General features: G+C 40.0%; 1 protein-coding gene across 1 annotated transcript; it reads left to right on the top strand.

The window, feature by feature from the left end:
* The first annotated feature begins 2,311 nt into the window (after positions 1-2,311).
* pou2af1 (POU class 2 homeobox associating factor 1) lies at positions 2,312-17,512 on the top strand. Its single transcript, XM_086080774.1, has 5 exons — positions 2,312-2,336; positions 13,027-13,154; positions 16,460-16,499; positions 16,590-16,849; positions 16,942-17,512. Exons 1-5 carry the CDS (start codon positions 2,321-2,323, stop codon positions 17,347-17,349), a joined length of 852 nt encoding a protein of 283 aa, XP_085936900.1. The 5' UTR covers positions 2,312-2,320; the 3' UTR covers positions 17,350-17,512.
* The last annotated feature ends 1,319 nt before the right edge of the window (positions 17,513-18,831 follow it).

Genomic DNA, 18,831 nt, shown 5'->3' with positions numbered 1-18,831 from the left:
ACAGAGTGTCTGAGGACAACTGCAACAGACAAGGTGGGGCCAACCAGTTCGCATTTAAATGGGAACAGGCATACTGTTTTCATGATTTTAATGCACCAAGAAACTGAATCAGTAGTCATTTTTTTTGGCCACACAAATGCATGTCTCTACTATACTGAGCACATAAAACAAATATACCATCTTGGGAATATAAAGTTTTCATTTGTGAGTTTTTGTGGATAAACTATCACTTGGTTGGAGAGCCATCTCAGCTGATTACATACCACAGTTTGCATAGTCACCACAATCACAGACCCTCACATTCCCACAATCGCTGAGTGAGAACTGAACTGACGCTGTTGGCAAAGAAGTCAGGTACCAAGTACGTCATAGAAGCACAACGTGATCAAACGATGCCTCGAGCTGAGCTATGTTGCAAAATTTAAATGTAGTTTCTCAGCTCAAAAAGCACAAATTAATTACTGACACGCTCAAACATGCCAGCACTGATAGCAATATGAGCGAGATATCACGCTTGAGTCGGGAATCTCTCATACTGGCTCCTTTACACTGGCACGAGGATTTATTTATCTCAAAATATTGCTCTGAACAAGCCTTAACTTATGCCATCCAATTCTTCATATTTGTTCCCATCACTGCAAAAGTACAATCCCCCCCATGAGCAAGTGCTACATTCCCCACAATTTACAACTTTACCACCCACAGCATGCCTTTACAGTAATTGCTCTCTTGTCACAAAAACAATGTCACAATCTCTCAAATACGTTTTGTCACATTGAGTTTAGGCTACTCAAGTTCCTCTATACCCAACTCATCCTAATATGAAGCTTTTGTCTTACAAAAACTGGAATTTAAATACAAGGAGAATTAAAGAATGTAGCCCAAACATAGGAAAGGCTTGAAGTAATTCTAATGTGAAGAATCATTCAGTGGAGCCAGGCAGACGTGCTGGTGAAGATGCAGATGTGTATAGAAATCATTTGTGAATTAGAGACAAATAATCTTGGGTTATTTTGAGACCAGGGGTCCATTTTACAAAGCATGTTCAAAAACACAGAGACTAACCCCTGAGAGAGGAAACTTCCAGAACAGCTGATTTGAGGTAGTTATGTCAACACAGAGTAGTTTAGTTCTTCCGCATTTCTTTTCTTTTTTACCCCTCTCAACTGAAAATCTTAATGCGACCATATGGCAAATTTGAACATGTCTTTTAGGACAAAAAATGCAACACCGAAGCAGCTACCCATAGAGGAAGGCGGCGTGGGAGACCGTTGCTGCGTAAATCTAAATGTAGTCCTTTGCAATCACAATAATATTACAGGGGAAATCTGTTGAATTGTAGCATTAATTAATTTCATTTAGGTGTTTCCATTGTTTTCATTTAGGTTTAGTACACTGACTTGATTAAATATAAAAATGTTATTCAAACGGTTATAATAAAAAAAACTGAGCGCAACACACAATATATGCTGTGAGCGTGTGAGTGTGTGAGCGCATGACTATGGCTGGTAATGTTGCAAATGTAAGGACGGATTAGGTTGTGTATGTAGATGATGGACTGTGATGTGAAATGGTACCGCTCAAAAAGATAACTGTCCAGAAATGCCAGCATATCTATGCGTGGTCTGATAACAATCTCGCACGAATATTTAATTCCCTGCGCAGTAATGCGTTACCTTCATCAATAGGGTCACTGTCAAAAGCATATGCCATGTTCGTAACAAAAGTGGACTTTACGCTATAGACTATAGGCGTATTTACGCAAAAACTCGCCGCATGAATGAGGAAATGAAATGCCGTGTGTAGCTGAAAGGAGGCGGGGACAGAGAAAACCTTGGTGCTCATTGTGAAAAACCTGCCACCGACCAGGTTTGATTCATGGACAATGTTGCTATGGTAACTGCCGTCGACCCCACCCAGACAGGGCAAGCGCAACCCCCAGGGCCCCCCAGGCCGCGGTAGCGCCAGGGCACAACACACGGGCCCCGTGGGGGGCCACTGGCTGGAGAGCAAACCCGGGAGCCCGGAGTGCCCCCCCACCCCGACACGACCCCCCCCCCATTTGTTGCACTCATGCACAATTTTGCCAGATTTCATGTATAGAAATCTAACAGTAAAACTTTGTGTTTAGTTTCATGTATCTTGAAATGATTCATATCTCTGGTGAAAAACAAAAAGAGCGTTGATTGGCTATACTGCTATCAGTGCTAAAAGTAGAAGCATGACTTGTAGAAGCTGCAACATCCCAGGAGAATTGTTTGCCTGTTAAAAAGCAGCACCTCTCTTTGATTTGCTTGATTTGCCTCGCAACATCAGCAGTATGCACTTAGACAAATGTAAGTATAACACATGAAATTGTTTGTAATAATATGTCACGTATTTCCATCATAAGCTTCTCCGTTTTATACAATTGTTTATTTGGTTGCAATGTTAATTGATGTAATGATGTGTGTGTTTCCTGAGATAATGATTGCAGCAGCAATAGCGTTTCACTTTGACATTGGCGCTTCCTTTTTGACTCAAGCACTTTAGTTATGTGTGTGGGATTCATGAAATTAAATTTTTTTAAAAAGTACACAAAGCCAACACATTATTGTGTTATGACAACATATAATTGATAGCTTACCTATCATATGATGAAAACCAGTGCAATAGTAAAAAATCCAACTTTGCAATATCAGGATCTAGATTTTTACCGTGATCAGAATTCTTGCTATTTCAATGTAACTTTGATCTTACATCTCTTTGTTTAATTTTTTTTAAATGTACTTTTGGGAAGTTTTTACCACTTAACAGCTGCAGTCACTTTTACACAAGTGTTGTTTCGTAGTTTAGAACGTTTGTGGAGCTCTTTGAGAACGGTGATCATTTGACAAATGGCTTCACATTAAAAATGGATTTTAATCTTGATATGCAAAAAAGTAGTAAGCCTTCATCTTTGTAAATTACTGTGCACCTGTGGCGCTTCCTCTTTTTGACTCAAGTGAATCCCTCTTCAGTTATCTGTGTGCTTTTATCATGTGGGATTTGTGATTGAGAATTTTCTGTTCATATATTTTCAGAATTAAAAGGGGATTGTTTTTGTTGAAAGACAAAATATGCAGGTATTATCACTTACAGTATAAAGCTAAACTATAATCATGTATAATTTTCTGACACATTACTACTTCCCAAGATGTAATAATGAAATATTTTATAGACAACCTCTTGACATTTCATTTCCCAGCAGAACAGCACATGCACTGTAAAATATCACTGCTGTGAATCTGTGGATGTAATCAGGGCCAATATCAAGTCTCTGTTTACAGTCCATTCCATTCACTCGTTGCTGATGTTATCATTCCTGCGCCTATGCACATTTAAAGTTCACCACGTGATTCAGAACAGTTTATATTGGGAAAACCCCACTGAGAATTCAACAGGATTGTGCATAATCTTCTTTTCTTGTGCTCACCGTGACCTTTACAATAATTACAAATAATTCCCATCCATTCGTTTTTATTTTTATTTTTAATCTCGTTGATTCTGTTGAGGGTCACGGGGAACTAACTGACACCCATCCCACATGTTGTCAGGCAAAAGCCAGACTTTAACATGGGCTGGCCGGCAGTCAATCGCAGGGCTCATTTAGTGTAAAGACAGATTCACACTCTCTGAGTGGGAACTGAACCCACACTGCCAGCACAGAAGTCAAGTGAACTGCAACTGTCAGTCATCCTGGAAAAAAACTAAACATTCACTTGATTTTTATTGTAACTATTCATATGAATATATCACATAACAATACATTTATCCAAAGATTGGCAAGGAAAGATATCAATTTACTTTAATGGATGTTCAAAATGAATACCATTAACAACTCCATCATTTAGTCAACAAAAAAAAGCAAAACAAACGTTACAAATTCTCAACCTTGACCACATGTTTACACCGAAATTGTAATGTCTGACATGTAGAATGTTATCAGTCGCCCATCAGCTGCTGATAAGAACAAAGGGAAAACAGTCAGAACCATCTCACCTTTACAATAGAGATTAAGTGGACGCACATACCCAGCGGCACTATGGACACTTGCCCTTTCACCTTTATCACTGCGAGAGCTGCAAACACCCTCTAGGGGTTAAAGGTCTGTCACAGCAGTAGAAGTGACAAGGAGACAGTTCCTGTTCTCAACTGTCACTCTGGTGAAATACTAACGATTAGGTTTGTAGAATGTGTTTTTTAACTTATCCTTTATTTGACCAGGTGAAAATGGTGATTGAGATCAAAAATATTTTTTTCGTAAGGGTGACCAGGCCGTGAAATCAGCATAGACAGCTGAATATTAAACTTAACAAAATACCTTGCAGATAAATAAATTTCAATGTACACAGTCCATTCACATTAATAAGGTGTATGTGTACAGTGCTTAACAAGTTTATTAGACTATCTTGCAAGATCTATGCCATTATGTCATACTGTATATCTGTAATAGTCAACAGGCCAGCATGTAGAAGGGCTTTAACCAAAAGGATGATTCCTACTAAAATAAGATGACATGTTGAAATATGATTATTAATGTTGGCATAATTTTTTAATTTGTTGTTTAACAATTATAATGCACTTAATTATTTAGTTGTATTACAAAGCAGAAAACAAATTAGTTTTAGAGGCAAAATAGTTTTATCGTTTTGCTTGACTCAAATTAAGGTATACAGTACAAAATTCATCATTCATAAAATGACACAATGGGAACTAACTGGAATGGAAAGACTGTGTTAAGTACTTCATGATGCTGAGTGGTCTCTTTAAGAGGTGATCCTATTTAAGATAAGCTAATCTTTATTGACCCCACAATGGGGAAATTCGGTTCTTCTCCTTTGCTCGAATACACAATAACAGTGTGTTCCTGTCATGTCTGGGAAGATCTGGTTTTGGTTGAGGGTCCCGATTGGTCCTGAGTGGGTTCCAGCACTTCCGCGGGTTGACCAATCCGGGCCCTCAGCCACTAGTGCCTGGCCCCAGGTGTGGCTAGTTACCCAATTAGTGTGGGTGTATTTAGTTCCAGGGTGGTGATCAGTCGGCGTGGGATCATTGCCGCGTGCACCCCCGGAGTTCTGTCTGTCATTTTGATTTTGTGTCTTTTCAGTTTGTTGTTTAGTTAGCATTAACCAGTACCCTGGTTAGTGTTTTCTGTAAAATAAAGCACGTCAGTCTCGCCCGCACTCCTGCTGTGGTTCTCCTGCCTCCCTGCATTTTGGGTCCTCCACTTCACACGCCGACAGACACCACGCCGCTCCGTGACCACACCGTAACAGTTCCTTTTCAACTGTGGAAAAACAGATTTTAAACTCTTATGAGGAACCCTGACTATAGTGACAAGTTTGCTCTATATTATTTATTTGGTTGTTACTAACATAACTATGAAATTCATGTCGCTGGTCGCTCCTCTTAACTCACTGCACTAGTTTTGCACAATACACTTTTATAGACATACAGGGCACATAACACACTTTGGGGGGGTGGGGTAGGGTGGAAACACCGTCTTCGCCCTACAACTCCCCTCCAATATTAATGCACCACACAACTGTGTGTGTGTGTGGGGGGGGGGGGGGGGGGGGGACATCGGTGGGGGAGCGGGGGCTGTGGACCGGTGGGGTGCCTGGCGGGCCTGCAGTGCCCCGTCCTGCTGCGTTGGGTTGGGGGCGTGGGCCGTGTTGCGGTGGGGGGCGCTCCTGCTCCTGGGTTTGCTCTCCGGCCGGTGGCCCTGGCGGGGCCCGGGGGTCGTCCTTTGGCGCTGCCACGGCCTGGGGGGCCCTGAGGTGTTGTGCTTGCTCTGTCCTGGCAGGGGTCGACGACTCCCCTCTTTGGTGGAGATTTTCATGCATGCCAGATCCACCACACCAGCATCTATCGAAACTCAGACACAATCTGCTTCTTCCTCAGGTCATTGAATCGGTGGAGGCTGGTGTCTGTGGATCTCACTCTGCTTTGTCTGTCCTTCCTTCCTTTCCTCAGTCTCTCCTTTGGTCTCTTGAGGTCTCCCTGATTTGTTGGAATTTAGATTTTTCTGGGGTTGGTAAAGGACTCTGGTTGGTGGCCCGGTGGGTGGTGGGTGGTGTCTGGTCGGTGCTGGATTTCACTTTCCTTTCTTTTCTTTGGTCCTTCCTCGGGTCTCCTGACGGCGGTGTTCGGTTTAGGTGAACGGTATGGGATTTTTGAATAGGTTTTTGGTGAACTAATGAATACACACACACTCACACGCACACACACACGCACGCACATACACATACTCACCCACATACAAAATAATAATAAAAAAATAAAAAAATACATTATTTAAAAAGAGCAATGATGATGACATGTCAAATCGGTAAAATTAACGAATGAACAATACTGAGCTCTTAGAAGAAGAAGAAAAAAAAAGATCTCACAGTTCTGTAGGAGGTGCTCATAATGTTTACGGAAGACGGACACCCGGAGTTGTTAAGATTATTTTAAAAACATCTCTTTCCCCTTATCGGGCAGGTTCGGGCATTTGGTGTTGTGTGTGCACGCGCTTATAACTCGTGTTATGGTGCAGACGGAGAAAACGGATTTCAACGACGACGTGCGCCATACGTCGTTTAATTGCTCGTTACCCGGGTGAACGGCCATTTATCATGCAACGATATGCAGCATGCATGGAATGGCGGCCTTGGCTTTATAGCTAAATCGCTTTGTGTTTAAAAAGACTTGTCATCCCTCATTAGGCAGTTCCGACACGAAAGCAAGTGGCCCTGTACTTTCCTCCATGACCGGGCGGGGGTCATGTGACTACAGGGAATGCGCAAAATGCCCATTACACTTTTGTGAAACACTTCTATTTCGACACGCCTCAAAAGCCACCTCATGAGAGCGTTAAAACTTTTTTGCAATAATTGAGAGTTTTTTCGAAAATCACGTGTTGCCATTACCAGCTTGCTTTTGCGTAATTTGTCTTGTGGGCAAAACTGAGGGTAATGGAAATGCACTTAATGAGACAGTAGTGAATGACTTCAGTTCTTGTTGCAGTAAAAACTTGATGAGTCATGGTGTCATAAGTGGCTCTCTTTTGATGTGCAACACCTTATTTGAAACAGGTAGCGCTAACTGAGAGATTCAACTCTTTCAAAGCTCGTGGGAGGCAAGGCAAACATGTCTTCTTTTCAAAGAAATGCTTCTATGGCTGTCAGCTGCTGGGGTTTTAATGACTCCATGAGTTTCTGGTAATTTAAAAGGGTGTTAAATGCTGAATGAAACAAACTATCGTCTTTCCCACGCAACATTTTGAAAGTGTGATGTATGGGAATTACTATTGTCCGTGAAGTATACACTGGCTCTCGCAAGCTATGATGGGAGTTAAGGCAGTTGGCTGTGGGATGTGTGTGTGTTATGTTGCCTGTTGGATTAATAAAACAGCGTTTTCTGGAGAACCAAGGATTTCACTTCATTTGATGTCGATAAACATCACAGAAAGCTATGATGATAGACTTCGGGCACCGAAGTGTGACATTTCTCCCAAAGAATACGTTACAGTAAATAAATAAATTTGATTGTACGGTTCGGTTTGAGCTGGGCTGAAATAGCTTTAAACGACCAACTTTCTTTTGTTCAAAAAAGCTGGTGCGGCCTGCCAGGCTAGATTGGCACAGCATAAGGAGTGTATTGGAAACCAGAATCAGTTCAATTATTGTATTTGTACATTCACATCTAGGATTTTTTTTTTCAAGCTGATGGGGCAACAAAAATCACAAATGGTCATAATAAAATAAAGCATAAGTAAATTAATAAAAATAAAACAATGTGCAGTAGTGGAGGTGTGAAGTTTTAAGTGATGTCGGTTTATGTAGTGTTCATAAGCCTGATAGTCGTGGGGAAGAAGCTGTTCATGTGGCGGGAGATATGGTCCGAATTGACCGTAGCCTCCTGCCTGAGGGGAGAGGTGCGAACAAACTGTGTCCAGGCCAGGGTAAGTAGGGGCAGCTGCAATCTGACCTCCACGCCCCCAGGTCGTGGACACTTATAGGTTCTGGGAGCTTACAGCCGATCACCTTCTCAGCAGCGCAGTCTGTGCTTGTTCCTGGCAGCGTTAGAAGGGAGGTGAGGATGGACTCGATGATGGCCTTGTAGAGCTGCACCACCTCATCTTGGCCGGCAGCTAGAGTATGCTCAGCTGTCTCAGGAAGAACATGCTCAGATGGGCCTTTGTGATGAGGGAGATGATGGTCGACACCCACGTGTGATTCTGGTTGATGGTGGTGCCCAGGAAGTGGAAAGAGTCTAGACTGAAGCTGGAGGAGTCTGTGAGGGTGAAGGGGCATCGTGGACCTGTGACCTTTCTTTAGTCTGCGGTCATCTCATTTGTTGTCTGGATGTTAAGATCCCAGTTGCACCAGGACACCAGCTGGTGCACCTCCTTCCACTAGGCTGACACCGACTGACATAAGCCTGATCAGTTTTACAGACTAAAGGATGCAGCAGTTGATGTACAGGAGATGAGCTGGGGAGAAAGTACACTGGTGCTGATGGTCCTTGTGTCCGAGATGGTATTCCCCAGCTGCAGTTACTTACAGTAAGTCATTTAGTCTGTAATCCAACTGCAGAGGGATTTGGGCATGTTGAGCTGGAACAGCATGTCTCAGATTAGAGCTGGGAAGATGGAGTTGACGGCCAAGCTGAAGTCCAAAAACATGAACGTGGTTTCCAGAGGGGTCTAGCAGTAGTGGTATGCTGTGCAGGGTCAAGTTGACTGCATTTGCTGGCTCTCTAGGGGAACTGCAGCAGTTCTCCATCACCTCAAGTTGTGATTGACTTGAAGTGAGGACAACACACTCAAAAGACTTCATGACTACAGATGTCAGCGCCACAGGTCTGTAATATGTGAGTTCTTGGGGACAGGCACAATAGCGGAGGACTTGAATCAGGATGAAACATGGCATGACGGTGAGATGTTGAAAATGTCAGTGAAGCCCTTATTCCAAATGGCTACAAGATCTCAAGTCAGCACCTCGTGACATTGCATGCTTGACCTTTCAGCAGGGCCGTTTCTAGCTTCATGGGGGCCCTAGGCAAAATGCTGTTTGGGAGCCCCTAGTTTGCCAAACTACAATGAAAAGATTCTTAACCCTTTAGATGGTCTCCTAAGATACCACCATCTATTAGACTTTATGAGCAAAACAGACTACAGTTAAAATTAAACATCTTAAGTTGACAGTCATTTTTACATCAATAAATAACACAGCTTTTGAGTATTCAGACAAATGTTTAATTTAAATAAAACACAACAAAACAAACTCAATTCTAAAGTGCAAGGAAAACAAGCTATATTAAAATAGCTCCTTAGGTTATCAAGCAAATAGACCATGAATGAATATTCCAATTTATTTATTTATTTACAGTAATATTGCAGTAATACAGAATATTATTATTATTAGAATTATATTAAAAATTGTGATGTACAGTGTCTTTTCAACGCTTGCCCGAGGCTAGCGAGCTGGCTAGCAAAATAAATAAACAAACTTGCTAAAAATAAAATAAAAATGAGTTTCGCCTCAAACTATCCAACACCAACAAGTGCCAACCTTTCTCCTTTGACCGTTTTTTCCTTCAGTTTTCTTTTTCTTCAGTTTTTTCGCGCCGCTGAGATAACTTATTTTAGATGCCATTACACTGTCTGTTTTGATAAGTACTGCCGCTAACGGGAAAGGTAGATGGATAGCTGTCAATCATTTTCACACACTTAGTGACGTAGAGGCTCTACGTCACTAACTGTGTAACACAAAAACACCAGCCACTGCGTATCATCACAGTTTATTTTATTTATAACCTATGTTTATTTTTTAATCATAAAAGCCATGTAATAAACAAATATTAGAGACAGATAAAGACAGGACATTTTATTGTCCTCAGGTAAGACTACACATAGAGCTTGGGGGTCCCCTGGTGGCTTGGGGGCCCTAGGCAGCCGCCTACTTGGCCTATAGCAAGAAACAGCTATGCCTTTCAGTCATCAGGTCAAGTCAAGTAATGGTGGGGTGACTGTGATTACTCACAAAGATAAAGCAATTGCAACAATGTGTTTGCTCTTTTCTGACTCTGGGCCCGTTCCATAAGTTGTAGCCTACATATTGACAGTGGGAACGTGGGCGTTAAATTGATTTATTTTCTCTGTCTTAAGTGTTGGCCACCAACTTTCAGTCATCAGGTCAAGTCAAGTAATGGTGGGGTGACTGTGATTACTCACAAAGATAAAGCAATTGCAACAATGTGTTTGCTCTTTTCTGACTCTGGGCCCGTTCCATAAGTTGTAACCTACATATTGACAGTGGGAACGTGGGCGTTAAATTGATTTATTTTCTCTGTCTTAAGTGTTGGCCACCAACTTCACAGTCTCACCCCAACAGTCAGCCCTCACATTCCAACTCATTGTCATAGAGCTGGTAAGGGTTTGACATTTTCTGGCTGGGTTGATGTCGTGAACCACAACTTCAACCATGTTTGAACTGCAGTGGACTTAGAATATCTCCATGACTTGGATGGGGCACTTTGTGAAAATGTATACATTTTCTAGTTGAGAACGCTAGAACTGTATGTTGTCCCTCTCTGAATAGCCATTTGGCAGAGGACACTATACAATGGTGGCGGTGTGGTCCTGCCGCTGTCCACGTATGAAACCCGTGTATGAAAGTGGTTCTTTCAATGGCCTGTTTATTATATCCTGAAAACGACAGGTGATCAGGCACAGGTGTACACCACATTTCACCTCTCATAAACCAGCTGAGATAAGATCATTCTTCTCTGTAATAAAAAAGGAGCAGCAGGGTAGAAAATAAATACCTGGCCTCTTTCCCGCCAGCATGCTAGGTCTGCCTCGCAGTCAAAGGTTTTAGGTATCTTATCTCTGACCTTTCTGTGTGGAGTCAGCCTGCTTGCATTATTTCGGAAACTGTCTCCTGCATTCCAAAAACATGCATGTCAGGTTCATTCAAGACTTGGTTTGAATACGAAAGGCTTTTTGTCTACGTGCACCCTGAGATTGGCATGTCTGTTGTAATTTTGCGCCTCTAGCATGTCAACTGATATAGTCCCCAGCTCACCCCTGACCCAAGGCAGGATTTGCATCATAGATGGAGCATCTCACTTTTTAAACATTGTAACTTGTCAAATGTGTAAAAGGAAGTTAAAGGGATACTTGACTCATTTAGCCATTTTCAGAAATAAAAGTTATCATTTTGTCGAGAATTAATTTGTAATTATTTTTTATGTACAATTAATACATTAAAAGGTACAGTGTGTAAAAGTTGACCACTAGATGTCGCCAAATACTATAATACAGTCGAAGCACATGCATTTCAAAGCACACAAACTATGGTGACTCAGAGAGACCATGCTTCGCAAGTCTACCACCAATATTATTATTTGGCATGAGCGAGGGAGCATCTTGGCAAGCAACAGCGACTTGGCAGCCAGGGAGAAGCCCGGCAAGTGACACCGAATGACCGAGCTAGCTAACGCGAGTGTCTAGTGGGAGTTAGCTGAGCAACAGGCTGGATCAAGCGGCTAACAAGAGTGGCTAGTCAAGTCATCTTTATATAGCAGTGGAAGGAAGCTAGTAAAAGCTTTCGAGAGCAAAGCCGAGGGTGGCAAGCAGCGGGAGCCTGAAGTACGGGACTCGGTGGCGACCACCTGCAGCCCTAGCTGTGGAAGATAAGCGGCGGTCGATCCATTGGGTCGAACACTAGCTGTAAGCAGAGCTAACTACGTTTGCGAAGTTGTTGTTGCATGATTGGTCGTTACCTGAGCTCTGTGCACGTGTGGTGTCATTTTCAGTCAAAATGTTTTCTTGAAGGTATTAATTGTGCATCAAGAATTTATCAAATTAATTATAGACAAAATATTAACTCCTTACTATTGAAAATGGCTAAATGAGCCAAGTATCGTTTTAACTACAGTAAAACATAAAACATTCCAAATTTGCTTTGTCAAAAAGGGACAACGCACTTATGTAATTGGACATGTGACGGTCCATATTGCTTTGAGTGTGAGCCCACTTAGTTCATTATTATACTACTTGTATTACTATATTCTTTTTATTATTTTCCCTCTTGAAATGTTATGCAATAAGTGTGGCAAAAAAATAAAGCCACAAAAAATTCTGAAAAATGAAAATACATTTTTCAGTTCTGAACCGAGATTTGGTGAGGGGTAAAATGTTAATCCTTTTGTAGACGAGAAAAGACACGCACTTAGAGAAAAATGACAGTTTATAAAAAAAATTGCACGCAGAGGAGCAAGTTCATTACAGCCTGGTGGGTGGTCTAAGAAGTGTATTTTTCTTAATGCAAAGTCATATACAGTATACACACATGAACACCAAAGTAACAGTACAATATCAAAAAGAGGTCTGCTTTCATAATGGAAGATCAATTCCATTTCAATTAGTATCAGTTTTCACTTCAAATTTGGTTGAATTCGGAAGTATGATTTCAGGAGGAGGAATACTTAAAAACATGAAGTACAGTTAGGGTGTAAATATTAGTGTGAATTGGTATCATTTTGTCCAGCTCCCTGAGAACTTGAACAGGATAAGCGGTAAAAGGATGAATGGACAAAAGTGGTGGACATGTACTTTGTCTAGTAGAAGTTAAGAAAAGCCTGAATAACTACTGTGGTAAAAAACTGATGTTAGGTTGTCATTAAAGCAGGCAGAAGAATTTGTAGCTGTGAGTCAACAATATCCTCCCTCTCTCTCTCAACTAAATCTAATGACATCCAATAATACAATAATTCTGAACTTTTACCAAAATATCAGTGCTCAATTTGATTTGCAGTTACAGAGGAGCTCATGTAACAATATTTTCATTATTTTCCTTTTTGTATGCAATTGATGTCTAGTACAGTATATCCAGCTTCTAAACTGGTCCTTCTGTCAAGTCTTGTAGTCCATATATTATAAATGTGGTCATATCTTATTTGTCCACAAAATGAAAATAAAGTTGCACCCATGTCTCTTTTCTGGTATTCCAGCCCATCCGGCTCCTGTGAGCAGGTCCAGACCATACCAGGGTGTTCGAGTCAAAGACCCAGTCAAGGAGCTGCTGCGAAGGAAAAGAAGTGTGGAGCTGCTGAGCACCAAAGCAACAACACATACTGCAGTAAGCATATCATATAGATCCACACATGACCAGTACCCATTAAAGCAAACTGTGATTTGAGAAACGGGTCTGTTTGAGTTTGAGTGACAAGGTATTGATCTATAATAGGTTAGTTGTATTTGTGTGAATGTATTTCTGACAGCTCTAAACAGTGCTAAACAGCAAGGTGACATTCAAGAAACAGCTTTTAGTACACGCGTAATCTTATTTCCCTTTCGGCTTAACCCTATTCAGAGGTTGCTACAGCTAATGCTCCCTGTCCTCACCATCGTTTTGCTTTAATAGCCCATTGACCTGTTGAAAAAGTACATCATGATTAGGGACCGACTGTGAACAAAATTTGGCTCTGGAAAATATTTGTTGACTAGCGAATGACAGACATGCGTCGAACTGTTTTGGTCGGCAGTGGGGTGCGAACAAGACGGATATGTGCAAGAACCTATTCAGCAATAGGGGCAGGGGCCCCATCTGGCAATTATTCGTTGTTAAAGTATTGTACATTCGAGAACTCCTTTGAGTGATTCACATTATCTGTCTGGCTCTTGCCAAGTTAAGTACCCCTGCTGAACAGTAATAGGACATTGCGATTTTCTAAGAATGTTGTAGAGTACAGTATTGTGTATGTTATTTAACTGTTTCCTAATTATTGTGAGAAAGCATTAAGATGATCAGTGTTTTCACATTAATTAAATTAATATGATTGATTATTATTATTATAACTATTATTAATAATGTAGCGGTAATTAGAGAAAATATGTTACTTCAGAAGCCTGCATCAAACTGGTAACCCTTCGCATTAATCAATAGCTGAGAAGTAGCTTTCAGTTTCAAAAAGGTAAATGATGCTCCTTCAGTCAGTTGCATTTTGCTTGGTTTGGAGTTTTTACTCATTTAAACGGTCTGGGAATGAACAACATTGTGATTATTTTATAACCACTAATACTTGGTGGCTGATACACAGATTTCAAAGTCATTTGGTCTGAATGTTGTGACATGGAAGTTGTAGGTTGAAAATGTTATTGACATTTTGACAGCTTGAGTATAATTCCCAATCATTAGTGCTATTCACAAAAGCTACAAGAAAAGCCCTGCGTGAGCCAGAGCCTTTTCCTGAACACAGGGGGATTTTGCCCTTATATAATGCAGGTGTTTTTCCATGACAGTTACAGCCATTTGCTGCAGGGCTCCGGGACAGGGCACAGCGCCCTATGCAAAATAACCTGCAGCCTTGCCAAAGTTCCAGCCCTTTTGCTTTTTATTGCACCCACACACACACACAAGACACACACACATCCTTTAGAACACACTCATTGGCAAGACAACTTTTTGGTGAATGCTTAAGAGACAGCAGTTTCCCAAAGTAAGTAAGAGTAAACACATTTGGAACACTATGGCACAATTAGCAATATGACAAAACCATGACATCCTTTACAACTATAAATTATTTTTTATTTTTCATTGTTTTGCAATAATAATAATAATACAACTTGGTGTACTTTGCATTGTTAAATAAATGGTCACATTATCAGACCCGTTTTCAGTCGGCATATCCTGTGGTCTTAGTGCTCTCTATGTTGTGTTTAGAGGCTACTGGGATGAATGTAAAAGATTGAACTAAAATGAAAAAAATCTGTTGAGTTACATTTTTGTGCTGATTAAAATTTAAATTGTCATGCTGATTCCAAAATTACAGTCTTTTTTTTTTCTAGCATGTCAATTTTTTCTCTCCATAATTTACCCTCCAAATACGCAAAATTCCAGTGATTAGCTGCAGTAAGAATGTAGTAAGAAGAGCTGGTCACGATTGGACTCACCTCCAGGTATGTGACAACTTTTTTGTGCAGTCACAATTGAGACAGTGAGGTGAGATGTGTGTACGGCTCCCAGTAGGTCAGTACTATCAATATCACACAGAAAGCTAGCATACACTGAAAATCCTAAAATAACAGAATTTCAATGTTTATTTTAATTTACAGATTTTTCCTATATTTTTTAAATATTTAATTTTCAAAAATAGACTGTGCTCTTATGTACTGAATTTAAAATAACATGGAATCATTGTAACTGTGAAAACACAATATATGTTCTTCTACCCCACCACCCCAAAAAATTTATTGGTAAAATATGTTCACAAATTAAACTTAATTTCACAAATATTTGTCAGTTATTTAAGGGAATAAACTGTAAAAAAAAAAAATAATAATAAATAAATACAATTCTGGAAAAAAGAGGAAAAAACATTTTAAATTACTGAGAAATTAAATAGTCAAAATTTTGTAATTTTACGATAAATTATATATGTTATAATTGACTAATGTTTTTTTTTATTATTGGTAACATTGGATGGTAACATTCATTGACATTGTATTAACATTTATTTTGAAAGGATATCTAATGATATATAGGGAAAGGGGAAGCTTGAGAGGGTGAATAATATGCAAAGCAAAGATTGGATTTATGGATGCTGCCTCTGTATACAGTTCATGTGATCTAAAATGACAAAAAACAGTGGTGGTGTGGCTCAGTGGTAGCGTGGTCGTCTACTATCCCTGAGGTGTTGTGGGTTCTATCCCCTTTGTGAGATAATAAGATACTGAACTCCTAATTCTGCGTCATCAGAAGATGAATGACTAGTCAAAATCTAAAATAGTTTTAGAGCCTCATAACGTGGAAAAGTGCTATATAAATGAATTACAGTAATTCCAAACCGTTTACCGTTTTTTTAACATGTTTTTATTTTATTTATTTATTTTATTTTATTTTACACAGTGTAGTAGGGAGTAAGTTAAAGTACCACTGATTGTAATTAGAACTGGCTTTTCTCTTAACTTTGTAATCATGGGCATACCGTTGTAAATTCTATTTAATTTTATTCTGGGTTTTTATTGATTTTTTTAGTTTTATATACATACATACAAATATATTATTATTATTATTATTATTATTATTATTATTTTAAGAAAACAGGGATCCTATAGCTCAATCACTTGACGTAAAAAACTAAACAAAAAAAGCTACTGCGATCAGTTTAGGATTCTGCCCTCAAAACTAAGCAGCAGAAAATGTTCCCCAGTGTTATCATGTAGGTTGCTACAGAATTAATTATTTGTTGCTGTGCTATGGAACACAGCCCCTTCATATACAATAGCTGACATCTGGTTTTAATCGTGCAAGACTAAATTGCATATATATAGTATGTGACAGTTCAGCAGCACTTATAATTATGATTCTGTTGTAAATTCATGACATTTCAGTCAGCCACTCCAGCTTTCCACTCATCGTTGCAATGTGTATCATTTTTTTAGGATGTGATTACATACAACAACCAGTCAACATTGACACAAGGTACTCATTTAATCATCTGACTTCCGGTCAAACACCTGCATGTGAGGCTTGCCAGATTTACTCTACTGTATATATTTTCATTCAATTCAGGAATCTTTGGGGCTGATGTAGCCAGCTGCTCCCAAGCAAAGTCTCCAGTATGTGATGAATGGCGCGCTTCGCTCCCTGTCAGCAGGAATGGACTTCAGCCGGCTTGGTCCTCACCTGACTATGGCCAGCAGGTCGCCTCCATTCAGCCACCGGCCTGCCCAGTCGGCCCCACTTTGACAGCGGATGTCTACATGCAAACTATGTGCCCCAGTTACACCATGCTGACCTATACACAGACACCGCTGCTCACTAACGTTGGGGTGAGTAGTTGGAAATAGAATCAAATTTATATAAAATAATAATGAGCAACAGGGAATTAGCACTGCTTACAGATTAGTTTTTGTTGTTCCAGGCCATCCCTGTGGCTGCAGCAACATGCTCCCTTCCTCAGATGGAGCTCCCAGATTTAGGGTGTGCTTATATCCCGTGGACCCGGCCCCTCACCACCATCTCCACCATGATTTCAGGGGTCCAGTTTGCCCAAGGGTCTACAACTCCATCAGTGTCCTCTCTGGTACATGTTCCTTTGTCCAAGTCTTTGTCCAGCCAAGCTATAGATTCTCAGCCACAGATCCTGGAGCCACTGCAATATTCAGAACAGGCAAACCCCAAACCACACAATGAGGTGCTGGATGACGATCAAGTAGAATCGGAAGCAGCAAACCTACTTGATACAATTCTGGAGGATCAGGGGAAAGATGGAGATTCAGGAGGCAAGGTGTCATACAGTAGCTCATTCTTTTTGCCAAGTGCTTTTTGACTCCTCAGTTTTAGGAATAGGGTACTTTTTTGGCTCGAGGGACCACAAAAGTGCAAAGGATAGAGGAGTTATACAGAAATAATATCTGATTTAAATGAAACTTGGCATGTTTGCACACATTGACATTTGTGTAAATACTAATAAAGTGATGATATGGGACTTATTTACTTTTTGGTCATTTTCAAGTTAAAAAGAATACATTTTCATTGTTCAGAATGCAAATGGGAGAGTCCATTCATGTACTCTTTTTCTATGCTGCTTGTCCTTATTAGACTCACAAATTAGGCCCCGACCGATATGCATTTTTTGAGTCCGATGCTGATTTTTGGCAGAAAAACAACAACCAATTACTGATTTATCTGACGATTATTTAAAAATATATGTAATGCATAAAATCATTCCAACACCCCCCCCCCCCCGCCCCCATTCATTTTCAGTGGGTGTCTCTTACGCACAAACTTTTGCTAGTATTAAGATTCTTTGTTTTGAATGACAAGACCCTAGTATGACCTTATCCACTCATTTCATGAAGTATTCAAGGTTATTGTATAGATTTATCTATCAATAGTAAAACAATTCTTACTGATTTACAACTGCTGTAAAGCATTAACCTTTTCTTTTATATATTTTTATCTTGTGTTATTTTCACAAGTCTTGGGACTTATTGGACTAACCTGGGACCTCAGGGATTGTATTTCGTGCCATGTCATGTGGAAATGTGTGTTAAGACAAACAAATAAAAAATCCTTGGACGTTTGCGTACTTGAATTTTGAGAAAATAAAATCTTTAAATCCTTGAAATCTCAACTTTAAATATAACTTTAAATGACAATGACAAAATAAAACAATAAGAAAGTGAAAGAATAGAATAAACTAAAATAATAGCAACTGTAAGAACAAATACTGTTTTTCTCAGAATATTGCCCCCACCCTCTAAAAAATATTAATTTATACGTGGCCTTAATACACCGTCGTACAGATGCAATATTGCCTTTCAACACTGTCTTTTTTTCTTGGAGCAGCTGTATCACCCTGGATTAAGCCAGTGAGTCAGAAGAAATCCCATAGAAGCTCCAATAGACACAAGGACTGACAATCGTGCTAACTGTTTGAGTCACCACTCAAATCATTTAGCAAAAAAAAGCAAAATAAGTATTTAGAGAATTGTGACTGTATACATAAGTAATTGTTGTACCTTTGTACACTGTATTATACTGAAGTGTTACACTTGCGAGCTAGGCAACACTCCAATGTTGAGGTGTTGTTTAACAGATGTTTGTCTTGTAACTAGACCATCACATTGCACACATACCTTGGACATGCATATCTGGGTATAAATCACAATAAAACATTTCAATACTATCTATCTATCTATCCATCAATCCTCATGCTGTTCACGATCATTGGGAGGCTTTAAAAGCCACATTCCAGTATCAACAAGTTAAGTAAACAGTTACAACAGCGACTCTAACCTAAAACACA

This window comes from Leptonotus elevatus, chromosome 7 (assembly GCF_054856555.1).
Source record: "Leptonotus elevatus isolate MCC_2025b chromosome 7, RoL_Lele_1.0, whole genome shotgun sequence".
NCBI lineage: Eukaryota > Metazoa > Chordata > Actinopteri > Syngnathiformes > Syngnathidae > Leptonotus > Leptonotus elevatus.
Note: the sequence above shows the minus strand (reverse complement) of the source record. Positions and strands in the feature narration are given on the sequence as shown.

What these genes read in the sequence shown, in the direction of transcription:
- pou2af1 (XM_086080774.1), top strand. An exon ending in AAGCAACAACACATACTGCA is followed by an intron (nt 13,155 to 16,459) that starts GTAAGCATATCA and finishes TCATTTTTTTAG; the next exon opens with GATGTGATTACATACAACAA. An exon ending in CCAGTCAACATTGACACAAG is followed by an intron (nt 16,500 to 16,589) that starts GTACTCATTTAA and finishes CATTCAATTCAG; the next exon opens with GAATCTTTGGGGCTGATGTA.